This window comes from Chenopodium quinoa, unplaced genomic scaffold (genome assembly GCF_001683475.1).
Source record: "Chenopodium quinoa cultivar QQ74 unplaced genomic scaffold, ASM168347v1, whole genome shotgun sequence".
Classification (NCBI taxonomy): domain Eukaryota; kingdom Viridiplantae; phylum Streptophyta; class Magnoliopsida; order Caryophyllales; family Amaranthaceae; genus Chenopodium; species Chenopodium quinoa.
The window spans coordinates 1,155,938-1,182,667 of record NW_018743697.1 but is presented as its reverse complement, the minus strand read 5'-3'; the positions used below and the strand labels follow the sequence as shown (position 1 = coordinate 1,182,667).

At 34.2% G+C, this 26,730-nt stretch overlaps 6 protein-coding genes across 8 annotated transcripts; 5 read left to right on the top strand and 1 right to left on the bottom strand.

Moving 5' to 3' along the window:
- Positions 1 to 5,933: 5,933 nt before the first annotated feature.
- On the bottom strand, positions 5,934 to 7,498 carry LOC110684064 (fasciclin-like arabinogalactan protein 4). The gene has a single exon (XM_021860461.1). It carries the CDS (start codon positions 7,300 to 7,302, stop codon positions 6,022 to 6,024), a length of 1,281 nt encoding a protein of 426 aa, XP_021716153.1. The 5' UTR covers positions 7,303 to 7,498; the 3' UTR covers positions 5,934 to 6,021.
- Positions 7,499 to 9,447: 1,949 nt separating this feature from the next.
- On the top strand, positions 9,448 to 11,085 carry LOC110683949 (protein STRICTOSIDINE SYNTHASE-LIKE 10-like). The gene is made up of 3 exons (XM_021860345.1): positions 9,448 to 9,755; positions 10,154 to 10,420; positions 10,519 to 11,085. The coding sequence occupies exons 1-3, from the start codon at positions 9,478 to 9,480 to the stop codon at positions 10,955 to 10,957; spliced, it is 984 nt and encodes a 327-aa protein (XP_021716037.1). The 5' UTR covers positions 9,448 to 9,477; the 3' UTR covers positions 10,958 to 11,085.
- A 1,169-nt stretch (positions 11,086 to 12,254) lies between these two features.
- On the top strand, positions 12,255 to 15,426 carry LOC110684063 (protein TRM32-like). Of its 2 annotated transcripts, XM_021860458.1 has the most exons (5): positions 12,255 to 12,649; positions 12,891 to 13,068; positions 13,153 to 13,238; positions 13,648 to 14,617; positions 14,731 to 15,426. In XM_021860458.1, exons 2-5 carry the CDS (start codon positions 12,903 to 12,905, stop codon positions 15,321 to 15,323), a joined length of 1,815 nt encoding a protein of 604 aa, XP_021716150.1. In that variant the 5' UTR covers positions 12,255 to 12,649; positions 12,891 to 12,902; the 3' UTR covers positions 15,324 to 15,426. The 2 variants fall into 2 exon arrangements, with proteins under 2 accessions (XP_021716150.1, XP_021716151.1); XM_021860459.1 differs by lacking the exon at positions 12,255 to 12,649 and having other exon boundaries at positions 12,687 to 13,068.
- A 970-nt stretch (positions 15,427 to 16,396) lies between these two features.
- LOC110684062 (probable GTP-binding protein OBGM, mitochondrial) lies at positions 16,397 to 20,017 on the top strand. Its single transcript, XM_021860457.1, has 6 exons — positions 16,397 to 16,583; positions 17,428 to 17,594; positions 17,720 to 17,828; positions 17,944 to 18,026; positions 18,130 to 18,192; positions 18,296 to 20,017. Exons 2-6 carry the CDS (start codon positions 17,445 to 17,447, stop codon positions 19,541 to 19,543), a joined length of 1,653 nt encoding a protein of 550 aa, XP_021716149.1. The 5' UTR covers positions 16,397 to 16,583; positions 17,428 to 17,444; the 3' UTR covers positions 19,544 to 20,017.
- Positions 20,018 to 22,002: 1,985 nt separating this feature from the next.
- On the top strand, positions 22,003 to 25,688 carry LOC110684061 (protein ALP1-like). Of its 2 annotated transcripts, XM_021860456.1 has the most exons (5): positions 22,822 to 23,311; positions 23,397 to 23,460; positions 23,949 to 24,484; positions 24,564 to 24,789; positions 24,887 to 25,528. In XM_021860456.1, exons 3-5 carry the CDS (start codon positions 23,951 to 23,953, stop codon positions 25,366 to 25,368), a joined length of 1,242 nt encoding a protein of 413 aa, XP_021716148.1. In that variant the 5' UTR covers positions 22,822 to 23,311; positions 23,397 to 23,460; positions 23,949 to 23,950; the 3' UTR covers positions 25,369 to 25,528. The 2 variants fall into 2 exon arrangements, 1 of the variants encoding a protein (XP_021716148.1); XR_002503728.1 differs by lacking the exons at positions 23,949 to 24,484; positions 24,564 to 24,789; positions 24,887 to 25,528 and adding an exon at positions 25,556 to 25,688 and having other exon boundaries at positions 22,003 to 23,460.
- An 18-nt stretch (positions 25,689 to 25,706) lies between these two features.
- LOC110684454 lies at positions 25,707 to 26,711 on the top strand. The gene is made up of 2 exons (XM_021860912.1): positions 25,707 to 25,907; positions 25,996 to 26,711. The coding sequence occupies exons 1-2, from the start codon at positions 25,707 to 25,709 to the stop codon at positions 26,578 to 26,580; spliced, it is 786 nt and encodes a 261-aa protein (XP_021716604.1). The 3' UTR covers positions 26,581 to 26,711.
- The last annotated feature ends 19 nt before the right edge of the window (positions 26,712 to 26,730 follow it).

Genomic DNA, 26,730 nt, shown 5'->3' with positions numbered 1-26,730 from the left:
TATTATCTATCAAATATTAGGTTTCAAACTCATAATTTCAATATATTTAATTAAATTTATATTTGACGTCTTGATTATGCATGTCGGTAGAATCTTACGATTCTATGATTTGATTTTACGATTCGATTCTGATAGGACCTTCCGATTCAAAGTGGAATCCCGATTTTAATAACTTTGCTCGCTACTAAGTACATATTTAAATAAATTACGAATACATGATGTATTGATAATGCAAATAAAAACAAATCTAACAAGAATTACAAGGTTATAATTTATTTTTATTTATTTTGTACATAAGCCGCAATAGCCAATCAAAAATAAAAAGTTTAAGTAATATTTTTTTTTGGGGTGGAGAAAGTTTAAGTAATAATAATAATAGTACTTGTAGTAATAATAATAAACAAATAAAAACAACATCAATCTATGTAATATATAAAGAGAAGAGGTGTTTTTGGTTGGGAATTTTTGAGTGGACCATTTTACCCTCTCTAAAAATTTTATTATAATTAATAAAAATTTAAATTTATTTAAAGTTTAACCTTAAAAAAATAACTTCCATTTTGTAACTGCTCTATAAATTCTCTAGTGGTACTTTTTTTTTTTTTTTTTTTTTTTTTTTGTGATGATATAAATTTGACACTTCGGGTCTTTTCTCTTATGTTGAAGTTCAGTTCAGTTCAGTTTAGTACAGTTCAGCTCCTAATTTCCTTCTCTTATAAAATATTCAGTTCAGTTCAATTCAGTTCAGTTCAGTTTAGTCAATGAGAACAGACCCTTAGTGTTTTAATAGTTAGTGTTTGTAATTTTGCATATTATATTTCAGCTTTTATAAGTATAACGCAACATATTATAATTTAATTAATTAGTAGTATGAATATTTTCTTCAAAAAAAAGTAGTATGAATATTTATATTGTGCAATGCTTAAAATTAAAATATTTAAGCCCGTGTAAAAGTATTTATAAGATTTTTTTTTTGAATGGTTTTCTTTTATAACTCATTCCCTTAAATGAATTTTTATATCTAAAAATTATAAATAATACAGAGTAATAAATTATGTCAATATGTCATTTATGCAAATAAGTAAAGTATATAACTTTATGTACGAAATATAAAGAGGGGGATACTCGTGCACGCATTGCGTGCGTCTCTAAACTTGTAATAATAAAACCACCAAAAACTAGCTCATACCTTCGACCTACCAAAATGCGAAGTAATAAAATAACAACATATAACTCTTATACGGGGTTAGTCATACAGTGACCAATTAATATAATAAGTTACTATGTTAATGTTATTAGGGGAAATTAATTTTGGCACATCATTATGTGAAAAAAGCATAGAAAATTATGTTCTCGCATAAAGTTGTTTCAAAATCAATTTTGGTGTCTCAAAATCATTTCCCGTTATTAGAGTTACTTTGTTCTTTTACAAATAATCATTGTTAATAATAAAAAAAAAAACTCACATTTTCTTTGAAAAATTTAGATTAACATTTCATTAATGATGTGTGCTATGCTTTTTTAAAAGATAAATCCCCTAATTCATGGCTTGCCACATGTTAACTTTTAGAGCATGTTTGGTTGATAATGTAATATGGGGGAAATAAAAATTCATGAGAATTAATGTGTTGGGTATCTAGTTATTTAGTTAACAATCAAAAATAAAAATGATGGGAATAGAAATTTATGGGAATTTCAACTTCCCACAAACACATGTGAAGTAAATTCTCTATCAATTGATCGAAATTCATGAAAATTTATAATTCCTACTTACATTACCAACCAAACAAATAGGAATTTCATTAGGGAAATAATTTCCCATGAAATACAACTTCATATAGGAATTTATCTTCCATGACAAACAAACAAGTAAAGTAGTTTTGGGTTCGGGTAAACCCAACGACTAACGGGCTTAGAATAATTTTTTATTTAATTTATTTTTTGCTATTTTAGAAGTTTCCAATATTCCAAGCTTTATTCTGCCATTTTTTTTTTGTTCTTTAATGTATTTAATCGAATATTTTCACCAATATTATTATTAGTTTTTATATGTCTACTAGATAGTCTAATTGTCACTAAAATACATCAATTCTTAACCAATTTTGTATCAATGATATATTATAAAATTTGAAATATAGATTAAAAAGTTATCTTAAAATTCAATAAAAAAAACTCGGACATCACACGGAGCACCAAACTAGTGTTTTCACTAAGATATATCAAGTAGAAGAATTCGGATAACGAAGCAAGTCAACTACGAAAACCATATCAATTAAACCGGTACGTTACATTAGGCAACAATATACGCACTCGATTATAAATCTCATTCGCCTTCTTTTGAAGTCCTTGAAGATCGTTTAGCTCCTCTTTTCCTTCCCCTTTTCCTTTCCCTTTCCCTTTCCCTTTTCCTTTTCCTTTCCGTTTCTGTATTTGTATTTCCACAAAAGAACCTTGTGGAAATGAAGTCAAAAGGCAGAATAGTGTCTTCTTCATAAAAAAGCTGGTACTATTAACACTAAGCAAAAGTATCCCATCTTCTGGAAGATTTTTGATTTTGTATTCCTCATATGCATTCATAGACATGCCTCTAAGAGGCCAATATGCTATTTGTGTGCTTTCACCAAAAAAGTTGATGCCATATGACACATCATACCATTCTACAACCTTCGCTCGCAATGTAATTTCACTCCCCTGTCCAAGAAAATAAAATAATTAAATAATTAATGTTAAGTATTATAAAATATATCTTAAATATACGACGACTATTATTTTTTTACGATATGTATCATATACGGAGTAATCTATAGATAATTGCTAACCTTATAACAGTAGAACACCACATCTTTTCGTGATGAACAAATGTCAATATGGCGTCCTATAGTTTCATAACTTTTGTCTTATACAATTGGGGGGATGCCACCATATTCAACAGGAACATGCACAATAGGTATATACCTGCGACATACATATTTGACTATTTAATCATTTTTGTAAGATTATAAAGCCAAACATTTACGGTCACTCTCATATTAACTACAAAAGTATCATTTCCAAAAAAAAAATACTTCGTATATAGAAAGGAGACTCACTTGAAAATCTGTGGATGAACAAGTGATTTAAATTCACAAGGGCTTCTTTTTTGGACATAGCGGGGAATGTGATTGAAGAGTTCACTCATGTAAATCTTGTGGTGTAAATCTTCTTTTTTTGTGGTGTTAGAAGGTCACAAACTCACAGAATTGATTTGATAAAACAATGAGATCGGTTTCCTGGAAAACGTATGATTGTATGAATTAATTCTTTGAGTCATAAAATATACAACCATGAATTATTTAAGACAGATATTCACTAACTTCTAAAATAAGATTGACCACATGGTTTTTTAGTCCACTTTGACCAAGAATAAATAAAGTCCGAACAAGAATGACTATAAGGTAATAGAATATACGTACCTCATCTTTGACGATGTTAGGGTAATATTGGTGGTCGGTGATTTGAAAAGCATGAAAAATAGATTTCTAACATCAACAATCCTAAAGACAGTTGAATGTGTTTTCGAAAAAGTAAGAGTTCGAACTGCCTTTTCTAGCAATTGAACCCAACAACCAAAAATAGACAACATGTTATTATCACACCAATCTGAAAGGGTAACATAGCAAACTGGTTGATCTTTGTAGTCCACACCATACACCCGAAACCCTGATTCCGATTTTCTATTAACCAAACTTTCCACCTCAAATTCTTCTCTCCATTCAATTGTTGACACTATTTTTTGCATTGTCGAATGAAGCTTGAAATCTTCTGACTCTAAAAACTTGATCAAAACTCCATCAGATTTTTAATTGTTATCTAACACGTTCACTCCCCATATCATAACTTTATCTCTACCTTGGTAACGTACTTGAATACTCACCCTGAAATTTGAGACGAACTTTTTTGGGTTTAGTGTAAAAAGATTTTTGGACATGTTCATTGCGCCCGGTGTTGAATTGAATGCGAAAAATTATGTAGCTTTTCTTTTTTTTGTTTTTGTTTTTTGGTTGTGGTTTAGTTTGATGTTAGGTTAAGCTCACACACTTATCATTGTAGATTTGAAACATATATAATATATTATATAGGCATAATTCAGGTAGAAATCTTGCAAGATTACCTAAACAAAGGATATTCCTTGTGAAACAAGGAATTATATTTCCATAAATTAGACTCCACATTATTATTATATAAAATTATTAAGGATATAGTTATTTGACACAAAATTAATGTTTTTTTAGAAGTAATTATCAATGATAAAGATAAGAAAAAATACCATTAAAAAAATATATATAAAAATAAAATAAAGATAACAAAATATATCCTATTATTCAATCCAAAAATTTTAGTGATAAAAGATAAAATTACTAAAATTCAAAACCATATTACGAGTATTAATTTTATAAAACTTAATTACCTTTTTTATTTTTAAACGGATATATACTAGTAATTTTTAAACGTGCCCCTTCTAAAGTCTAAGATGAGAAGTCTTTACCAGAAAACCATAAGTCTCAAGATGGGCTTGAACAAAAGGGGAATGAAGCCTTATAAATCATGGCCCAAATATTTTGGGCTAACCTGACAAAGCTACTCCAGTAGAATGCACTTGTCTTAACCTGACAAAGCTACTCCAGTAGAATGATGATTATTTCTTAATTGTAATATAAAAATATAGGAATCATATTATTAGTCTATAGAATAATGGTTTGCGTACAAAAATTGTATAGGTCCTAATTTAATATGCAAAATATAGAAGATGAAATTGATAAAGTTCAAAATCATATTATGACTTTACAATTATGAAAACCATATAATTTGATACTTGTCATAAAATACATTTTAGAGTTTAAAATTACAATTTTAGGATTTTGGAAAGGCATATGTTACAAGATGAGAAGTGTTAACAAGAAAACAACAAGTTTTAAGATGGGCCTGAACAAAAGGGGAAGGAAGCCTCATTCATGGGCCATAGCCCAAATATCTTGGGCTAACCTAACAAAGCTACTCCCGTGTCCCGTGGTAGGGCTTCTGTAACAAGTAAAGTTGTTGAACTGACCTCCTCATGCTCATGCTGGCTTCAATCATTGACAGCTTGTCCATTATCACCTCAGGCATACATCCATAGTTCCATACGCCCATTTCACCCGTACACAAAAGTGACACTAACACTTAACAAATTTGTTCGAGACGGGTGGAGAAACATTAAACACCTCGTTATAGTACACCGGGATGTATGTAACGTACCATTAATTATCGGAGTATTTACCTGTATATTTTACCAGAACCAAAATCTAATGAAAGATTATACGAATACTTTCGCATGTGTGAAGCCAAATGACATAAGAATTTGTTGGGTTACTGTACCTCAGGTGATACTGGGTGCCAGCAACAGCATCACCAAATTTAGTACTCTACTCGTTTTACGGAAAGAGAGAGACAACAAACACAAGGACATCGAAATATAGTACAGTAGTTGTACAATTTGGTGTCTCAAAGTCTTCATTCTTAAAAGCTGTCAACTTACAACATTAAAAGATCCAACCTGTTCTTCCACTCTATCTATACACAGATTACACACCCACTTTCTTAACCACCAAAATCAGCACCAGATTTTCATTACCCCTACTCAATTTGCATACATTACATTTCACCAATATTGAGTACTTGAAATTACAGTATAACAACAATAGTATGATAAGAATTTGAAATTGATTTCTCATGCTTTTATACAATCTCAATAACAAAGAATACAACAAAAATTTGAAGAAAATTCTTACCTGGGTTATTTAACAATTCTCAATAGAAATTGCTCCAACTTCCCCAATTTTTATGCTACCTAAGCTAGCTATACTATATCAACTCACATAAATAATGTATACAAATCATCCATTGAAAAATAAATATAGTATCAAATCAAATAAATTATACTTGTATATAATTTACCAAGAAATGAAGGAGCCAAGGAGGATCAAAATCAATCAACCAAATTTCTTATGATATCAATACACACAACAATGCTATACAAGACATCATCCAACTCCAACTCCTTCCACTTCCTCTTCCTCCTTCCGATGTAAACCCAGGCGGCGACGACAAATGGCTCGGCCCACCATACCCATCACCGGGCGAATTCTCCGGTGCAGGCCCAACCACCGGTGGTTGGGCCCCCATAAACGGCCCACTCCCACTTCCACCTCTCAAATTTACCTCTTTACCCTTTCCATCATCCCCAAAGATTTCCTTTGGCAACAGTACACTAGAAACCCCAAAAATAGCAACAGGGTTCTGATCAAACACGGTTCGAGTCACCACGGCTTGAATTATCCCCGTGTTAATCGCAACCGAGCCATTAACCCGGGATATATTAAGAGTAAAGCTACCAGCACCGTTATCTTCCGTGGCCAACGTGGGTTGAACCGGGTTCACAATCGACTCGAGCGAACCCAGAGGATAATAGGAGTGTAGTACGTGAAATTTGAGGATCAAAGCTTTCTTATCCGCCGATAATGCTTGCAATTGAACAGTCGGTGGAAGGTCAGCAAAGGCTTCATCAGTAGGGACAAAAAGGGTAATTCCAGCACCACCTTCATCATCTTCAAATTCCTGAACTACCCCTGAAGCTAAAAGCATCGAAGCCGCGACATTAAAATCATGTCCATCGAATAATGCCTTGGTGATGTTCAACCCCGGCGGAGGCGGGCGAGTCTCCGACGCCATCAGATCGAATCCGTGCGGAACGAGGAGGGAATCAACGGTGAAGATTGACAGATTATACGGCACCGTTTTGAGGAGAGAGAGAATGTTACAGGAAACAGAGTTGTTGTTAAGAGGGTGAAATGAAATGCCGCCATTAGAAGGGTTGAAGGTAGCGTTCAGAGATCCGAGGTTGTCGGGGGCTCTTCCGGTGGTTTGGAGGAGGGTGGTGACTAGGGTTCCGGCGGGTTGGATTCGCCGGAGATCGGAGAAAGTGAGGTATTGGAGTAAGATGTGGTAGCGGATGACGTCAGCGAGGGTGGAGGGGGAATCGGAGGGGAGAGTGGGGGAGGAAGAGCGGAGGAAGGAGTTAGGGACGGCGAGGATAGTGAGGGAAGTGCGGCGGTTGAGGTCGGAGGAGATGCCGGAGTTTGAAAGAAGGGAGGTGAAATCGGAGAGATCTGGGTAATGAGAGAGAATCTGGGTTATGTTGAAGCTGTAAATTGGGAGGATGAAGAAGAAGATGATGAAGATGAGGGTAAAATGGGAAATTAGTGGGGGTTTAGGGAGTGATACCATTTTTTTTTGAGATTTTTAGTGGGAGTGCAGTGAAGTGAACAAGAGAGAGAAGAAGAGAGAGTGAAAATGGATGAACAAAAGAAGATGTGATGATGATGATGATGGATGATGTTGATGAATGGTGATGATGATGGTGTTGGATGAGGAAAACATCAAAATTGTTATGAGTAATTATTAATTTGTTATTTTATGATTATAAATGAAATGAATGGTGTGATTTGGTGCAAGTTGTAATAATAATAATAATAATAGACTGATGGTAGAAGATTAAGTTAATTAAGTTATGATAGTGGAGGAGGAGGATAGAATGTGAGATGCTGTGCATGTGGTATGGACAATTGGACACCAGTCAATTTGGTGTTAGAAGACAAATATAAAGTACTTCCTACAATATTTTTTGCCCCTTCTTTTTATTTTTATTTTTCTTATATGGAATGGTATTTTCTTATTTTATGATCTTCAAATTTAATTCAATACCATGGACAAGTGTGATGGAGTATATAAATCGATCTTGAATTTCAACCATCATCTTAAACTATAGGTTCAAATGGTCCACTAACATGGTATAAAGAGCTAGTGTGACACAAAAGGTCACGATTTTAAATGTCATCCACCTCTCCTTTTAAAATAGAATATTAATCGCTACGTATGATGGGACAATGTTACATACACATTCCACATTTCCAAGTCCAAGAGTCATATTTGATAGAGTATATAAATCGATCTTGGCCCAAGGACACTCATGTGAGGGAGTGTGATAGAGTATATAAATCGATCATAGGCTTCAACCAGTCAATCAATAGCTTAAACTTTTGCTTAAATTGGTCCTTTATCAATATTGATCATTTGATAACTTTAATGTAGTATTTGGACCAAATTGTGGCATACACTAGAGAATCAAGAACAACATTTTCTTCTCTAGCATACTATGATCTGATCAAATTAAGGGCATGTTCTCATTGACTGAACTGAGCTGAACTGAACTAAACTTATTAGAATTGAACTGAACTAAACTTATTAGAGCTTAACTGAACTGAACTTTATTAGAGTTGAGCTGTACTGAAAAAAATCGTATTAGAAGAGGCCCTAAATGTCCTACTCTAGTTAACCTTGGGCCATGTTTTAGACCCGCGCATCATAATTATAATTTGAGATATACAAGCGAAGTCTTTTATATTTTTCAATCTACAGTACTATAATGCTTAATTAGCATATTTATATAACAAAAATAGGTAGAGCCTGTTTTGATTTATTATAATGAGTTGAAATGAACTGAACTGAATATTTTACGAGAGAAGAAAATTAAGAACTGAACTGAAATTAAGCTGAAGAGAACAAACCCGTAATGTTCTAAATTAGCTAGCGAAGAATAAGTTCTTAGCAAATGTGCCATTCTCATCCATTTCATAGTTCATTTGGGGTAAGATCTTCAAAAGAATATATCAATGAATCATCCTCATTTTCATGCTTGTGATTGTCTTTTACACAAGTTTTGATAGTTTTTGTGGAAGGAGATAGGAGAGAGATAGGGAAGGATGTGCGCTTCTATTATCCTTTAAAATCCTTCTAATATACTTCGTACATAATACTATTAAAAGGAAAGAAAAATAAATTATCCAATTCTATTACGAGCATTAGAGAATAGTTGACCAAATTGGATCAAGTCAAACACGAGCTTTATGTGTAGGCTCTTGAAGATATATATACTACTAATAGTTTATTCAATTATTCAATAATGTACACTTGTATTGGACTATTATTGCCTATTGTTTAATCTAGCTAGGTTTTCATGGAATTAAAAGCACATAAAAATAAACCATATTTTAAAATAGCACATAGCTAATAGGGACCTATTTTTTTAAAAAATTCGGTCTCAAATCTCAACCAATTTCGAATTGGGTAAAAAAAATTCCAATTTTAGCTTTAATTGTAGGTTAGTCGTGCAAGACACTATTTCCTAAATAATGCATGCATACAAGTCGTATTATCTTAATTCGCCAATTGCTAAACATAAGTAGCCTTAATGTTGCACAACTTTTTGTTAGTTGTTGAGTGCTTTTAATGCTCCTTGAACAAAAATTAATGCACTTTCTTTGTTTATAAACTCTTTTCAGACGTACATAATGCATAAAAACATAGTTTATGTACTCCAATATCATAGTTAAATTAGCTATTATGAAGTTGCAATGTACAATATGGGTCTTTTTATTCATACAACTTATTTCTAAAATCTTCCAAGCTCAAGCTATCTTTCCCTTTACGGGACATGAGGTTGGATCGCAACCTCGTACGAGACATTATCATCGACTTCCTCTAGGACTCAATGCGGTTGGACCCGAGTCCATAGCATTCGATTGCCAAGGTACGGGTCCATACGTGGGAGTCTCTGATGGTCGAATACTCAAGTGGGAAGGACGTAGTTGGACTGTTTTTGCTATAACCAATTCAAACAGGTATGCCTAGCTTAGCTTCTTTGAAAAAACTTTTCCCTTGGTTATTAACGATATTTTTAACACTAATTAATTAAAATGTCGGTTTTAATTAATACGGAGTAGTTTTAGTCTATGGCTACAGGATAATAATCATGCTAATTTAGACTTAATTCTATATTTGGTGCTAGCTGGCCTTTTTATACGAGAGATGTTTGACAGGATAGTACTAACCTTTTTGCATGCAGCAACTTATTACTTTTGCTTAGTCTTTAAACTTTTTTCATTTGTGTAATTATTTTGTTCCTGTGTAATTAATTATTCAATTCCACTTTTGCATTGAAAAATAGTCTAACAATGTTGTATGTTTTTTTTTTTTTTTTTTTTTTGGATACTTTGTATGTGCTATGATTTATCTACAGGTCTAAATTGTGTGATGGGACCAACAATTCACCAAATGAGCAAACTTGTGGCAGACCATTAGGCCTAAAGTTCGATATGGTAACATGTGAATTGTATATTGTGGACTCTAGTTATGGCTTGGTCAAGGTAAATCGTAATGGTGGTGTAGCTGTTTCACTTGCAACTAGTGCCGAGGAGATTCCATTCAAATTTTTAAATGACCTAGACATAGACTCTGAGAATGGAGTTGTTTATTTTACCGATACAAGTTCTACTTATCATCGATGGTATGTCATTTTACGAACTCATAAAGTTAATTTTCTCATTTCACCCATATTATTGTTAGACTTACATACTTGATGTTTTAATTAAATGTATGTCACAGGGAATATCCGATGGCAATAGCCACATTTGAACGGAGTGGAAGATTGATAAAATATGATATGAAGACGAAAGCCTTGACAGTTTTGCTGAGAGATCTATATTTTGCAAATGGGGTTGCATTAAGCAAGAACAAGGATTTTATTCTAGTAACTGAAACAAGTGCTTGCCGTGTTCTAAAGTATTGGCTCAAGGGTCCTAAAGCTGGAATTAATGAGATTTTTCTCCAACTTACTGGGCTACCCGATAATATCAATAGAAATATCAATGGAGAATTTTGGATTGCAAAAAATCCAACTAAACCAATTAGAGTTGATGAGTCTGGAATGATATTAGAAAGTTTGGATACATTTGAGATAGCAGATTCGAGTGAGGTTACAGAAATCCATGGTAATCTATGGATCGCTTCTGTTAATCAACCTTATGTTATATACACTACATGATGAGTTGTGTTTTTAGGTGCAAACATTGTAGTTTTGAAATTTATTTTCGTGTGTTAGTGTTATCTTATCTTGTAAGTTGTAATTGCACGAAGTGATTATTGAATACTAAATTTTATTCTGTTTTCATGTTCAAATCGAATGCTTAATATTTGAGGTATGATTAATTAAATTGAGGTTTTGTGCCTAAAAAGCTCTAATTTGGGCTTTGCAATAAGGCTAATTCAAAGCAAGCCATGAACCATCATCTATCCTTGGTCAGTTACTCACCGTCTGTACAAAGACACTATAATCTTAAGCCCAAAACTATGCATCTTTCCCCTCCTCAATACAACTTGAATTTGGGCCAAATATATAGGCCGGGTTGCCGGGTCGGGTCGGAGTATCCGTCAGCCCGTTGAAGACGTCTAAAATATAATTAAGTGATGATGCACAAACCTTACGTTGGGTTTGGTTGGTCAACTGAAGTAAGCAGTTCAACAATGAGATTCGGATAATGCAATTTCACCTTAATGCTAAATCAATCACATTACCTCATAAAATAGTACTTGTAATATGTTACTTTATTGGTAATTTGGTATGCATACTAATGGAATATTATAAGTAGACTATAACAGTTACATTATACCTACTATTTGGCTCATAGTCAAGATTATACATCATTCTTAATTAATCACATACTCAAATTTGCTACTTGGTAGGTATTAGTGAAGAAGATTCTCTTTTTAATTACTGAAGTAGTTGAACAAATTGGCTTTCCAACTATCCAACTAATGTACAAATAAAGAGGTAGATGGGTAATTAGAAGCTAAGAGTAGTTACTAATCTGAATGTATGCCTGTATGTGAGGTTTGTTTAGAAAACTTTTTTTTTGGGAAATAAATTATTTAGCCGAATAGATTGTAAAACTATAAAGATAATCGTGTTCAACACTAGTTTTTGAGTAGTTTTTACTAGTTTGACTATTTAGATTTGAGTGTTTTGCAATGTAATAGTGAGAATATTTTATAATGGTCGAGGTATCAAAAGCTAAAATTATTAGGAAAAAAAATATCTATACAATATCTAACAAACAAGTACTTTATTATTAAACACTACTCATACTTAAATTATCTATTTTTACAAGTAACAATTTGTTGATAGTTAGCTAACAATTAATCTCATAACTGACATCTACTATCACGGTTAACTGTTGCTCCCATATTTACGTTTTTGTCGAACATGGCCTCAATAATAATCTATCTTAACATACGATGAATTAGTTCGAATCTCTAGAGAAGAGAATCTAGAACTTAATCGTAACACCGTTAATTTTAACATAAGATGCTTAAGATTTTTGGCACTATTAGTACGGAGTATACTTCATAATTAGAGTGATAATTAATTTGAAAATTACCCATCACAAAAAAAAGGCAATAAAAATAGGAAGTTGGAAGCATAAAAAAGGGAAAGAAAGACTGACTTGGCAATGGCGCGTAAAAAGGGAAAGCCCCCCAACCCCAACTAACTTTTCTGGCGGGGTCTTCGCTGGTTAATCTTAGTACTAACTTACAAACCAAAAAAACAAAAACAAAAAGAAAAATAAAAACAAAAAAAATAGCAGACAAAGAAGACCTGGAGTCTCGTCTTCAATCTTCAACAAATCCTTCTTCTCTTTCAAAGATGGAGAATTGTTGAAGATTAACTTTTTCTCAGGTCAACCCTTTTTACGTTAAAGCTACGTATTTTATTTTATTTTTTATTTTCTTATGTTACCAACTCATTTCATATTATTAATTTCTTCATTTAATTATAACATTATTAATTAATCCCCTTTTTCTCTCTCCTCTTAAACCCCCTCACAACTTCTTCACCATATTATTTCCATCAGATTACTTATTTATTCTCATTTCATATTATTATTGTTTCATCCTCTGTTTTTCTGCCCAAATTTCAGGGGTGATTGAAGATGAGAAAATATATATGGCGAAAACATTCTTATGTAAAAGTGGAGGAAGATCACCCAGGATGTATTTGGACCGTATTCCAAATGTTTAATTATCATCCATGGCATAACGTCAAAAAAATGCTTCCTTACAATAAGCATAAATCCCATGATAATAAATCAACCAAAAGTAAGCCCCTTTTTTATTTATTTATTTATTTGTGTTCGATATTGAAATAAATAGAAAATTATATGTGAAATTTATTTTAAATAGGTAAAGGAATAAAGTCAGAAGGAGAGCATGAAATTAACCTATCACAAGAATTGGAGGAGGATTTTATGTTAAAGTACTCTGCTTCTGTAAGTTTTTCTTATTTAAATGATTATGTTTTGATTACAAAAGAAAATTCTCATTTTGACATTATGTAGCTTTATGAATTAGTCGTATCTGCACGAGCACGAGTACTCGTTAGAAATTCAATACTCCCTTGATTATCATATCGTCTCAACCTTTATTTATTATTGGTGCTTATATGACATGATTTTTGTAACAAGAATAATTGTTGGAGATTTTCAATTCTAACATCTTCTTTAACTTTATTGGTGTATTTTTGAATTAAGAAAAAATAGTGATCGCAAAACCATTACTATTTTTGATGGATATATAATAGTCTTTTTATAACATACTCCATATATAGAACTTTTATGGTTTGGATTGTTGTTACATTTTTCACAAGAGTATTTATCTTGTAAATTAAATTATGAGCAGGTTAATTCGGGTTCTTCAAGAAATGGTTCGGCTAGTAAGAGGTCTATTAAATCCAGAATTAGAGGATTAATGAAAGAAAAAAACAATTCAAGAGAATTAGATTTGCCTGATCAAGAGACTCTTAAGGATAAGTCATGTGATGATGATGATTATGCTCCAACTTTAATGTCTCTTCTTAAGGCAAATCCGAAGTTGATCAAAAGCATTAATCATGTTGATGAATCGAGTAATATGAAGCCGGAAACAAAGGTTAATCACAAGGATTCAAAGGTGGAAAATGATTATGTGGGTGTATTGGAGTTGTATAAAGTGGATCATGACTTGTTCCTTAGAATTATGCAAAATAGTCCTCCAAAAAACATGAAGTTGGTTAAGTGTGGGACATTTCCTTCCTTAAATTCTTCGAATTCTGAAAGAGAAAGAAGACCTGCCAAAGTTGAACATAAGTACAATGAAGCTTGGCCTGTGTCTGGCACTGCGCGTCAGCTGAAGAAGGCCAAGTCACAGAACATTGCAAGATCATTATCTGTTACTGAGCACACCTTGGATAAATATGGTTATTTGTTTGATAGTAGTAGTAATAAAGCGATTAAGAAGCATCTATCTAAAAGCGTAAGGTTAAGTAATGAGAAGGAATTCGGAACATTGAATGATCTTCAAGGGCAGAGATCTTTTAAAGATGGACTCTATTTGTCTGAGATTGAGTCTCCTATGCTCACTATGAATGAACCATCTCGAGCTAGTCTTGAAAGATGGTACACCATGAATTATGGAGAAGCTAGAGGATTAAGGCTTGATTCTCCTAGAGAAAATGTGAGTTTAGCCAAATCACTATCAAAAGGAAAGGAAAATAGGTTCATTGAGGAACAGTTTGATGCTATGGCAATAGCTAGCAGTCGCGAAATTAATCTAGAAATTTGTACTCAGAATGATGAGATTGAGCATGTGGATTGGCCTATTTCATCAGAAGGTAATTTCTTAATAGATTCAAGTACTAAAATTTCTATTAGAAGTATATGCAACTTAATACTGAATTTAACAAGTTAATACTTTGGTTATAACATCAGTCACTTTTCTGTTCAGGATCACCATTAGAGTTAAACCGCCTGTCTACATTCTCTAGAAAAACGGAGGATGACAATCAAGACTTAAACTTGAACGATGATTTACAGTATGTGAAATATGTACTTGATATATCAGGCTTGGCAACAGAAGAAAACAAATGCGAAGAATGGCATTCACAGACTCAGCCACTTGATCCTGCACTATTTGATGGAATTGAGGTTTGCTGTCCCTTTGAGCCCAAATTATTAGACAAAGATGAAATTTTCATGTCAAGCTATCACCGCAAACTCGTGTTTGATTTAATCAATGAGGCTTTGATTGATATTAGTGAACGGTCCTATGTATGTTACCCCAAATCCTTATCATTCTGGTGCCATGTTAGTCCTACAACAAAAGGAAAAAGGCGTGTTGTTTTAGAAGTTTGGAAATTTGTTAGGGAGTACTTGAGTTGGATGCCGGAGTTTGACCCTTCACTTGATGTTGCAGTGGCTCATGACTTATCAAAGGACAAAAATGGTTGGGTCAATCTTCAAACATATACGGAAGGTCTTGCTCTTGAATTGGAGGACTTGGTTTTCAATGAGTTGTTGGATGAAATTGTTAGTTATTGATTGTTATATATATATGCTTCTTGGTTGGCTCACCACTCACCTGCATTAATACTTCATGCAGGATGATGTATATTGTATGAAGTAATGTGCCTTCTTTTGTTTATCATTAATTAGTTACTCCGTATATACTTAAGGTATAGGAAGAGTGTAAGTTATTAGATTATGACATATCATAATTAATAAAATATTATTACTTGTATTATATTCTAACTTATTACATAATTGCAAATTTATTGAAGTGTCTAATAGAGCACGTGCCCTTTCTTTAAAAATTATAAAACGGTAAAAATAAGACATAACTAAGGCAAAACATTGCAAATGCTATCAACCACTTGTTCTATCTTGACCATTGTCCCACAAATTTTCAAATATCTAAATCCCAAGTCGTAAAACTCCCGATAGTAGGCACCGCCAATCAACCATCACACCAAGAGGGCTTTGAATGTTTTCAATTAGGGACTTAACAAGGCTAGGTAGGTTACTTCCTTGCAATCTTGCTTCATTCACAACAATTAGTTAGATTGTTTTCAGTTAGACATAAAGCACATATCCAATCACTTACTTGAGAGAAGTAGCACAATTTTTTATTTGAAAATGGATGATACGTTACATTTTTTTGACAAAGTTTGAAAATTGATAGAGTTAAATCTCTTAAATACGCTAATCATCTAAAAAGGTGTGTGTAGTAAATGAACGTGTCTCATTAATGGGGAAATCTCCCTATTTAATGTGTCTCTTAGGTCATTCTGACTTAATGGATTGCGCCGCTTTACGACTTTCTTGAGAATTGGGCCTTGAAGACTGCCATTTCCTTTGTGGATTAGGTTAAGGATGCCACGTGTCAGGACGTGAGTGACCCATGTAGGACCTGTCCCGGTTGACACGTGTCTCTTTCAGATTGGGCCACATAGCAAGGGTATTTTTACCCAAAACACCATATACCCGAGATCATTTGCTCAATATTTGCTTATTTATTGAATAAATGAGCAAATGATCTTAGATATACCTATACCGGATGTGTATAACAAATTATATGCAATAAAACAATAAGTACGGAGCACTTAGTAGAAATTTACGTACGACTGTACGAGTGACAATAAAAAAAAAACGAAGTACGGAGTAAAGAAAATCAGAAAATAATCAAGCCTCTTCAAAAAGAGAGAAAAAAACGGTGAAGCAGAGCAAAGCTACACTTACACCGTTTCAGCTGCCGAAGCCGAGCCGGAGTTTCTTGTCACTAATCTCAAGTCGCCCAGAAAAGTATGATTCTTAAATTTTTACATTATAATTTCAGTACCAAAGTTCTATCACAATCCCCTTCTTTCCCTCTTTTCAATATTTAAGTGTGCCTTTTAACAATAGTTAATTGTTCTTTTAAATGTTCAATTTTTGTTTGTTTATGATTTTTTGATGATATATTATTTGAATTTCATTTGATTTAATTTCTTAGGGTGTACCCTAATGTCATATTAGTTATGCATACCACCTGTTTGATGAAATGTCTATGTTTTCATGATCTTTGCTAAAATTTTATTCTAGCTTTATTACTGAATGACATTAGCTTTGAACTTGCATTAACCGAATCTTATTTGTGTCGGAGGCAAAAATTGAAATGTAATGCAATTGAATTAGAGGATACCTGTAGTTTAGAGGTTGGTCGATTGAAATGGATGTATGATTTGTGAGTTTGAACCTCTTAGAGGGAGGACATACTATTGAATGTCTTCAATCAATCAATTGTTAATGGAGGCAAAAACAAACATTTCAAGGCGATTGGTTTTAGTGTAGTCGTTGAATCACTTAAATTTATCTCTACATATGTGGGATTTGGAAGTTGGAATAGAGTAGAGAAAAAGTGATGAATGATAATTTATTGAAGAGTTTTGACTAATGGAAAAGTGCAATGCTTTTCTGTGTATGCCATATTTTTTTAGGTAATTTGTTGTTCTTTGAGGTTTTCGAATTCTTCTGTATGTGTTGAAGAAAGGATGGATCTTTATGTCAAATTTAGTTTCTTGCTCTTATATGTTTTCTGTATCTAGTTTCAAGCAAACTACCAAAACATCGGTGCAGAAATGATTGATAAGTGGTATTGTTAATGCAGGGAGAGTGAAGGCCAATATGTTAGCTTCGAGAACATTGTTATGCAAAACAAGGTGCCTTCATCAGGAAGAATCTTTGAGAAATTTTTTTACATCACCGAGGCTTCTTTGGTCATTTTCTTCATATTCTAATGCTTCTGGAAAGAATTTTAAAGCTACTCCTTTGCAGGTTCGTAACTTATATTCATAGGTATTTCATTAAATGTTGACATTCAAAGAAAAGAGTGGTTGCTCTTGCTCATCTTATTGTTCTATTAGGCATAGAGTTGAATTGAGGTTGCTAATATATTTCAGGAGAGGAGAATGATTGACCGATTTAGATTGCATGTTAAAGGAGGTGATGGTGGAAGTGGAAATGGCAGCTTGCGTCGTAGTCGAACTGATCGCTATGGCAGGCCTGATGGTGGGTTTGACTCTAGCATGAGTTCTGAACCCTTGGTGTTATCAATTTTAGTTGAACATATTTAGAAGCATAGTTTGACTAATTACACAATCTATATACTCCCATATTTTTACAGGTGGAAATGGTGGAAGAGGCGGTGATGTGATTTTACAGTGCACCTCTGCAGTTTGGGACTTCCGTGGTCTGCAGCATCACATTGTATGTATCTGCTGTGTTTTGTGTCATTGAACAGTTAAATGCCTAAAAAATTACTTTAGTCTAATTGATTCACTTTTGATGATGTCATCGTGGCGGATGGCAGACTGGAGGATATGGTGGGCATGGAGCCTCAAAGAATAAGATTGGCAGCCGTGGAGAAGACAAGGTTATGATCTATAGACTTTTTAATTTCTTATTGGTCATATCTGTTTATTAGTATAGGTGTGTCTGTGTTGTGGTTAATTGATTGCTCAAATCTTGTTCCACAGGTTGTGCAAGTACCTGTTGGTACTGTTATCCATCTGGTGGAGGGTGAAATCTCTTCAGCTGTGGAGAAACCGTCTTCTGTGACTCATCCTTGGGATCTTCCAGGTACTGTTACTTCTGATTTCCTTGAATTTGATCAGTTATCCGCTTCTAGTTTGCGGGGTCCAGATATGGATCTGGTGGAGAGTGGTGCTCAAGTTTCACCTTCTAGTACTAATGATACTGCTAAGAGTTCAGTGTATATCAAGTCACCCTCTCTTGTATCTCCTCTTCCTACTTGTTCTCCTCCTTCTCATAGTCGTGGTAAATCGACATATATTGAGGATGTACATATTTCCTACTCTGAGAATACAAGTGATTGTGAAAGTACATTGGCTGACGACAGTGATTTGGAAATTGATAGTGGTATGCTTGTAGAGGAGTTTCAAGAAGATGTGGAAGAAATACAATATAATGTTGCTGAATTGACTGAAGAGGGTCAGCAATTAATTGTTGCTCATGGGGGAGAAGGGGGTTTAGGCAGTGTGTCAGCTGGGAAGCGTCATCTAAAGAACTTAAAAAATAAGAATCTTGTTATTGATAAGAATGATAATGTAGAAAGTTCTGATGATGATAATCAACCTAACATAAGAATTGGTTTGCCTGGGTCACAGGCTACTATAATACTGGAGCTAAAGAGTATTGCTGATGTGGGGCTTGTGGGAATGCCTAATGCAGGAAAATCCACTATATTGGGTGCTATTTCTAGGGCCAAACCTGCTGTAGGACATTATGCTTTTACAACATTGAGACCTAATATAGGGAAGTTAAACTATGATGAACTATCAATATCAGTGGCTGACATCCCAGGACTCATTAAGGGTGCTCATGAGAATCGTGGTCTAGGACATGCTTTCTTACGACACATAGAAAGGGCAAAAATCCTGGCATATGTGGTTGACCTGGCTGCTGCACTTGATGGCCGCAAAGGAATTCCACCTTGGGAGCAGCTCAGAGATTTGGTCTTAGAGTTGGAGCATTATCAAGAAGGCTTGTCTGACCGTCCATCTATAGTGGTGGCAAATAAAACTGATGAGGCAGGGGCTGAATGTGTTTTGGAGGAGCTACAGAGAAGGGTGCGCGGAATTCCTATCTACCCAGTTTGTGCAGTTTTGGAGGAGGGGATACCGGATCTGAAAGCTGGGTTAAGAGTGCTTGTTAATGGTGGGGAACCTGCCAGTCTGAGACGAGATAATATATTAGTTGATTAACTATTTCATAATTAAGTCACCAAGAGGAGAGTTGGGAGTTGGGTTGGGATAAGGAAGAGGAAGGAAATGATATCTTAGTTGATATTATTCCATATTTCTGTTGTTTAGAACTTTAGAACATAGACATCATATCTTTTTACTATTATTCTTGGGATTGAATTGAATATATTGGCTAGCCCTCTTCGAAAATTCATGTCAACACAGGGCGCAGGGGTTCTTTCTTTCCAAATGTCTAAGATGGTGGTTATTTTTGGTAGGCAGTGCTTAGATTTCTTATACAGTACCATTCTGTTGGTATGGCTAGAGATATGGATTTTGCCGCATCTTGAAGTCAATTGTCATTATATGATTAAGCTAATAAGACATGTTTACAAGAAGTCCTTTTCTTCTTAGCTTTGATGCTTTAATTTATCAAATTTTCAATGTCAACTTGTAAAGAAGCAAGCTTCATGCTGTTTTAATATGTTGAAATTGCAGCATAAGATCTGTTGGGATAAGTCAATCTGGACTATGATTAGATTTGAAAAAATCATCATTACCTATTTTTTCTTATAGTTTTTTCTATCTTAAACTGTATCATGACATAGGATGCTTATGCACTTAAAATGTTAGGTGTCTGAAAGGTTTGCTCTGTCAGACATAGTCAATTGCTTCAATTTTTATCTTAATTGCTTCATGACAGAAATCATCTAATATTCTGATCTTTGTGAAAATGAAAAGAAAAAAGGTGGGTAAGTTTGGCTGCTTTTAACAAAGCTTTGAGCTTATGAATGTATGTGATGGTGAATATGATCTTTGGAGCTACACCCCTAGATTTTGCTCCAAATAAGTAGTCTATCTTTTCAAGATGAATGTGATCTCTTTTTAAAAATGAATATGATATGTATTGGACTCAAAATGAGTTTGTTATATACTCTGTATTTGTAATATACATGCTGTATAATCATTGATATTGATTTTATTCATTTCAGATTTTTTTTGGGTGTGTTTTTATCTCTGAGCTTGACTTCATTTTTGGGTTATCTGTGCTTCATGCTTATTTGGCACTCCATTTTCCCACCTCCCTCATTTAATTAAAGGAATCAGAATTAGAAATGTGGCTAAAATTCATTGACTTGTAAGTTGCTGCACTTGAGACGTATACATCTTTCATTTGAGGTTTTATGTGTGTACAGTGTTTAATAGAGTGTAAGACTCAATGCAACGAGTGGTTGTCATTGATTTATTATACAAGACGAAACATGTATTATATGGTAATTTAAAGTCATATGTGTAATTTCAGCCGCCATGACCATATCATCCACCATTTTTATTTTTATTTATTTTTAATATTATCAAGATCTTTGCTTACATTTCTTAGAGCTGAGATGTATGCGGGGTAGAGTTGACATGGTGAAGGGCCAAGATATCAGATATCAGACGTGTATGATTGGGATTTTTGCAAAGTACCTTCAAGGTTCTATATAAAGGTGTCATTGCTCATCAATTCTGAATCATCCACAAATTCATTTCTCTTTACAACATATTCTAGCAATCAATCTTCCGAACGCTATCAATATTCACTGAGAAAGAAGATGGCCCGAAAAACCTGTGGCTGTGGCGACAACTGCAGCTGTGGTGACGACTGCAACTGCAACAGGTATATTTACTTCTTCATAAGTTCAATATTGCATCTGTAATATGGAGTAAACTACGATATTTGTCTTACCGTTTTCCCCCATCTCTTAGTATCCTTAATGGCCTTAGACTTCTTCAGTTCATAGATTTGACTTATACTGATGCGCTTTTATATTTGTTGTATATCAATTGTTCTTCTCTATGTCCATTATTTGGGGCAATCGGTTGAAACTTGCAAGAATACATCATAACATGCTTCAATTTTTTTCTTTTTTTTTTTTCACAGGATGTATTCAAGGACTGAGTGCGGTTGTGGAGATGACTGCAGCTGCGACCCATGCACTTGTGATTAAAGACGAGCAATTGTCTCATCTGTATTATGAACTAATTATGTGTGGTTTGCTAAGCTGTCAAAGTTTACAAGAAAAGAAAAAATGAGTGTCTTATGAGTTGAATAAATAGGCCATGGTTTCTTCTGGTCCGATGTTGATCTATAATTAGAGATGTTCAATGGATTGTGTAACTGTCTTTGTAAAACTTCATATTACTACGTAATTGTGATTTGTGAAAAAAAAAAGTACAGTTTAGTAACTTCTTTGTCTGCTTTGGTTTTTGATTTGTTAATATTATGGTTTTGATGTTTTATGGAACTGTTCCAATTTAGATGTGCTTTGAAATGAAGTGGAAGAGAAGGAATTGGCTTTTTCCGTTTGGTACCTTAATGATTAGGATTTTGTGTAAATCCGTGTCTTAAACTTTACACTGTGTTTGGATAAAAAAAAGGAGGAAGGAAAAGAAGGGGGGGCCGGGGGGGGGGGGGGGAGGAGCAGATGAGGGGAGGGAAGAATGTTGAGTTTTCCTTCCAAATCTCTATAGTGTTGGAGGGATCAATTTCCAACAATTTAATCCTTCCATTTCTCTCCCCTCCAATTCCCTTCATTCCCCATTTGTTATCCAAATGAAAGATATTTCATCCCTCCATTTCTCTTCCTTTCCTTTCCCTCCATTTCTTTCAATCCTAACACACCGTTAGTGTACTCCCATCTTCCCAAGTGCTCGGTTGCAGAATAGGGATCGATCCTTGTTGACATCAAGAATTGGAAACTTGATTGCAACTTAGCATTTTGCCATCTCATTCCCAAAACCCATGGAATTATTTGGCTGGGTGTAGATGCAAATTCTACTATGTATTAAGGGAAATTGCAACAAGATAAAATAACAATTGTATAAATGAATAAGGAAAGAGAATTCAAGTTGCCCAAATGCCACAAGACACATATACTTCATTAAAGATAGACAATGCAGGTAATTCATACATGATGCATCTAGTACACATAATTAATGTACTCCGGTATCATACATCATTCAAATTCAATTTTTGAAATTCATGTTGATAAATCTTGATTAGTAAAGGCTGGTTAGTTTATTGAACCTAAAAGTGGCAGCAACATATATGCTTTTGGATGCATAATATAACCTATCACTATTAGGAACACAATCACCATATTTATTACGCATATTAAGTTTTAGTTTGCATATAACAAATGAATAACAAAGGATTATTTCTTTAACCTCCACCTTTTGGACACTATTTTGTTAATGAGTTATCCAAATTGGACTTGATAGAATTGGATTGTGCATGATTAAGTGACAAAGCTAATAAAAACTACTTTTTTTTTTTTTTTTTTTTTTTTTTTTTTTTGAAATAACAAGATTTGACGTTTACCTAAAACACATGTTTTTGTGTATAATACCAACTTATACGGAATACAAATAATTTTTATACACACTAATAATTTGCACCACTTCATAAGAGTATGAAGGATAACAGTTACGAAGTATAACACATAGTATTGGACCGATCAAAACCAAATCAAATGACTCATCACCCACATATAACACGATTTGAAATAGCCCAACCCAAAAATCCAAGTGTGTAAGTGTGTGACCTTGAAGCCGTTTGGTTGACTATTGTTGTTAATTCCATTTCCCCAATTCATTTTTGGAGTTCCCCCAAACCCTTGTATCGTACGGCGTAATTCCAACGCCGCCAGACTTGAATTCCCTCATTCGCCTCAATTCTACAACCTCTAACTCTCTCACTCAAACCCTAGCCGTCGTCCTTACCTCCGGCAGATCTCCGGCACGGCGGTACCTAATTTTCCCCATCTTCTTTCACACAACATTTCTCTCTCTAACCCCTTCTTTTCTCTTTCTCTCTCCTCCGTTTCGTCAGGTTAAACTTGGTGGTTTCCGGCAAAATTCCGGCGAACTTTTGGTATCAACTGCAGATTGTCAAGGTATAAAATTTTCCCCCTTTTTTGTTGATTAACCTCGACACTCATCTACTCAAGCCATATTCTTTGATTTCTATTTTTTGTGTTATTGTTTTGACAATTATTGTGAAAAAGTTCAAATCTTTAGCCCTTATTTTTTAATTTCTATTTTATTTTGGTTTTAAGTAATGATTCTGAAAAATGTCTTATCTCTTTTTTGTTGTTGTTGTTGTTGTTGTTGGTGTAACATGAAATTTGCAAAGTTTGTTAGCTGCAAGATTGTAATGTATTTGTTTGATATAATTTGTATGATATGATATGGTCAATGATTATGGACTCCTTGTTTTGTTTAATGGTGGATTGATGAGTGTATTCGTGTATTCAAAGAAAGAAATTCTTGTTGTGGTGTATAGCACATGGTTAGGATTTAGGACCCTATAAGTATCTTATTGTTTTATTTTTACAGCATGTAGTGTGGTTTTTGCATGATTTAATTTATAATATATGCACAGAAATGGCTCGACGTGGTCTTTCCTTGAAAAGGAGAAGAGAATTGGAGTTCCTTCAATATGTTATACTCATGATTAATGTTGTGGTTTTGGTTTATATGATGCGGTACTCAATGAAAGAGGTGTCGAATAATTCACAACGATTGGAAGGAAAGAAGAGGATGAGAAGGAGATTGAGATTGAGTAATTTAAATAGGTTTATAGGAGAGAGTGATGATGTGTGTAGGAAACATCTTCGTATGGATCGTTTTACTTTTAATAAACTTTGTGAGATGGTTAAGGGGATTGGTGGTTTGAGTCGGACAAGACACATGAGTGTGGAGGAGATTGTTGCGATTTTCTTGTATATATTAGCTCACCACAAGACGAATAGATATGTTGGTGCTTACTTTTACAGAAGTGGTGAAACTGTGAGTAGGCAGTTTCATTTGTGCTTAAAGGCTGTGTTAAAGCTGCACACTGAGTTGCTTAAGAAACCTTCATCTGTAACAGAAGATTGCAGTGATGATAAGTGTGATGATAAGTGGAAGTTTTTCAAGGTATTACAAATGCAATCTCATTTTTAGAAAACAACGATACTGCCATCACGTTATCTAAAAAGTTTTATTTGTTTTGTAGAATTGTGTAGGTGCAGTTGATTGCACATTGGTTAGTGTAAGTGTACCTCCTGATGATCGATCTAAATATCGAACACGAAAAGGTAGCATTGCTATGAATGTCTTAGGAGCATGCTCACCTGATATGGAATTTATTTACGTGTTACCTGGATGGGAGGGTTCAGTAGATGATGGTCGGGTACTATGTGATGCTATTTCTAGGCCTAATGGGTTAGTTGCTCCACAAGGTAAAGTAATTGAAAGTAATATTTTTTCAAGTCAAATACTATAAAGATGAGTACGTAATATATGTTTTTTTTTTAAATTCATTTTTTATGTGCAAAGGTTGTTACTATCTGTGTAACGCTGGATATAGTGGAGAGGGATTCCTTGCACCGTTTAAAGGACATCCTTATAATCTTAGTGAGTGGAACAATGGGTCTCACCAACCACAAAGCGTGGAAGAGAATTTCAACTTAAGACATGCAATGGCTAGAAACGTGACGAGACAATGCTTCAGGTTACTTAAGGGAAAATGGAAGATTCTTAGAAGCCCTTCTTGGTTTAGTTTAAAAACTCATGGTCGTATTGTTTTGGCATGTTGTTTATTGCATAACTTAATAAAGAGATACATGCCTCCTGGTTCTATATTTGAAGACATATCTGATGATGAGAATGATGATGGTGATGGTGGTGGCGATGATGATGAAGACAGTGAGGTTGAATATATAAGTTCTATTGATACATTAATTCCTTGGACCAATTTTAGAAATTCATTGGCTCAAACTATGTTCAACAGTTGGCAAGCTGGAGGCCATGGAGAGTGACTATACTATTTTGTATTGGATGCTCTTGGTTTAAACTTGTAGTAGTTTGTTGTTTTATTGATGCCTTATTTTGATTATCATGTTTTGTTGGATGTTATATTGTGCTATTTGAACTATGACCTTTGGCTTTTTTCTGTTTGATTACGTTGGATTTTGCACATTTCATTACCTTTGATTCTTATAATAGGATGGATGAAAGTATTAGTGCAATTCGTAGTCGAAGGGGTAGAAACAAGCGATTTTGGAATAGTGAAGAAGACAAGGCTCTCATTGACGCATTGCATGAATTATCCACCGATTCACGTTGGAAATGTGATTATGGATTTAGAAATGGCTATATGATTCGCTTGGAGGAGATGATAGGAAAGTCAGTTCCAGGTTGTGGGCTTAAAGCTTCTCCTCACATTGATTCTAGATTAAAAACTCTTGTGGGCAAATTTAGAGCTATCCTTCAAATGTTGGCAACAAAGGGATTCAAATGGGATGAGAAGAAGCACATGATATGTGTGGAGAGATCAGTGTATGAAGAATATTGCAAGGTGAACTTTTTTAATTTATTTTTTTGTATAGGCATGAATCTAATCTCAACTTTTCTTCTAATATATATGCTGTCTTTCTCTCCCCTAGGCGCATCCTACTTGCAAAAATCTGTATGGAGTGTCTTTCCCTCACTTGCATGTTATGATGGAGATCTATGGTAAGGATTTTGCTACTGGAAAGCCTGCCGAGGGTTTTCTAGATGCTGTAGACGACATGGATAAAGAGGAAGTTGCGCAAGTTTACATTGAATCAAGTGATGATGATGTGGGTGGTAGTGGAATCCTAACTACGGAATTTGCTCCTCCGTTGAAGAAGGTGAAAAGAGACAAGACTTCTAAGAAAAAAGGAAGTGATAATGTGGCTCAGTGCTCCAGTGGTTTAGAGTTAGCATGCTTGCAGAATTTCATGAAAGATATGAATGCCCATCTTTCTACCATGGCTAAGGTTTGGTCTCGTGCTGATGACCGTGAGCAAGATATAGCGGATAAGTGTAACAAAGTCTTGGGTGAACTATTGAAGTTAGATGGTTTAACCCCAGCTGAGGCTTTGGAGGCAGCAAATATTTTAACCGCTCAACCAAATAAGCTCAATATTTTTTTTAATTGTCCCGTCTATTTGAAAAAGCAGTATGTCAAAAGTCTCCTTGGCTCTGGTGATAATGGTTGTTCCTGAACTCTGTTGCAGACTTGCAGCTACTTTGTAGGAGAGAGGTCCTATGTATTTTCAAAATGATCTTGTAAATTTAAACTATACTTCTTCCATTTAATACAAAGTACATGTATAATTTATTACTTTTGCTTTCAGTTTTGCAATTTGACTAAA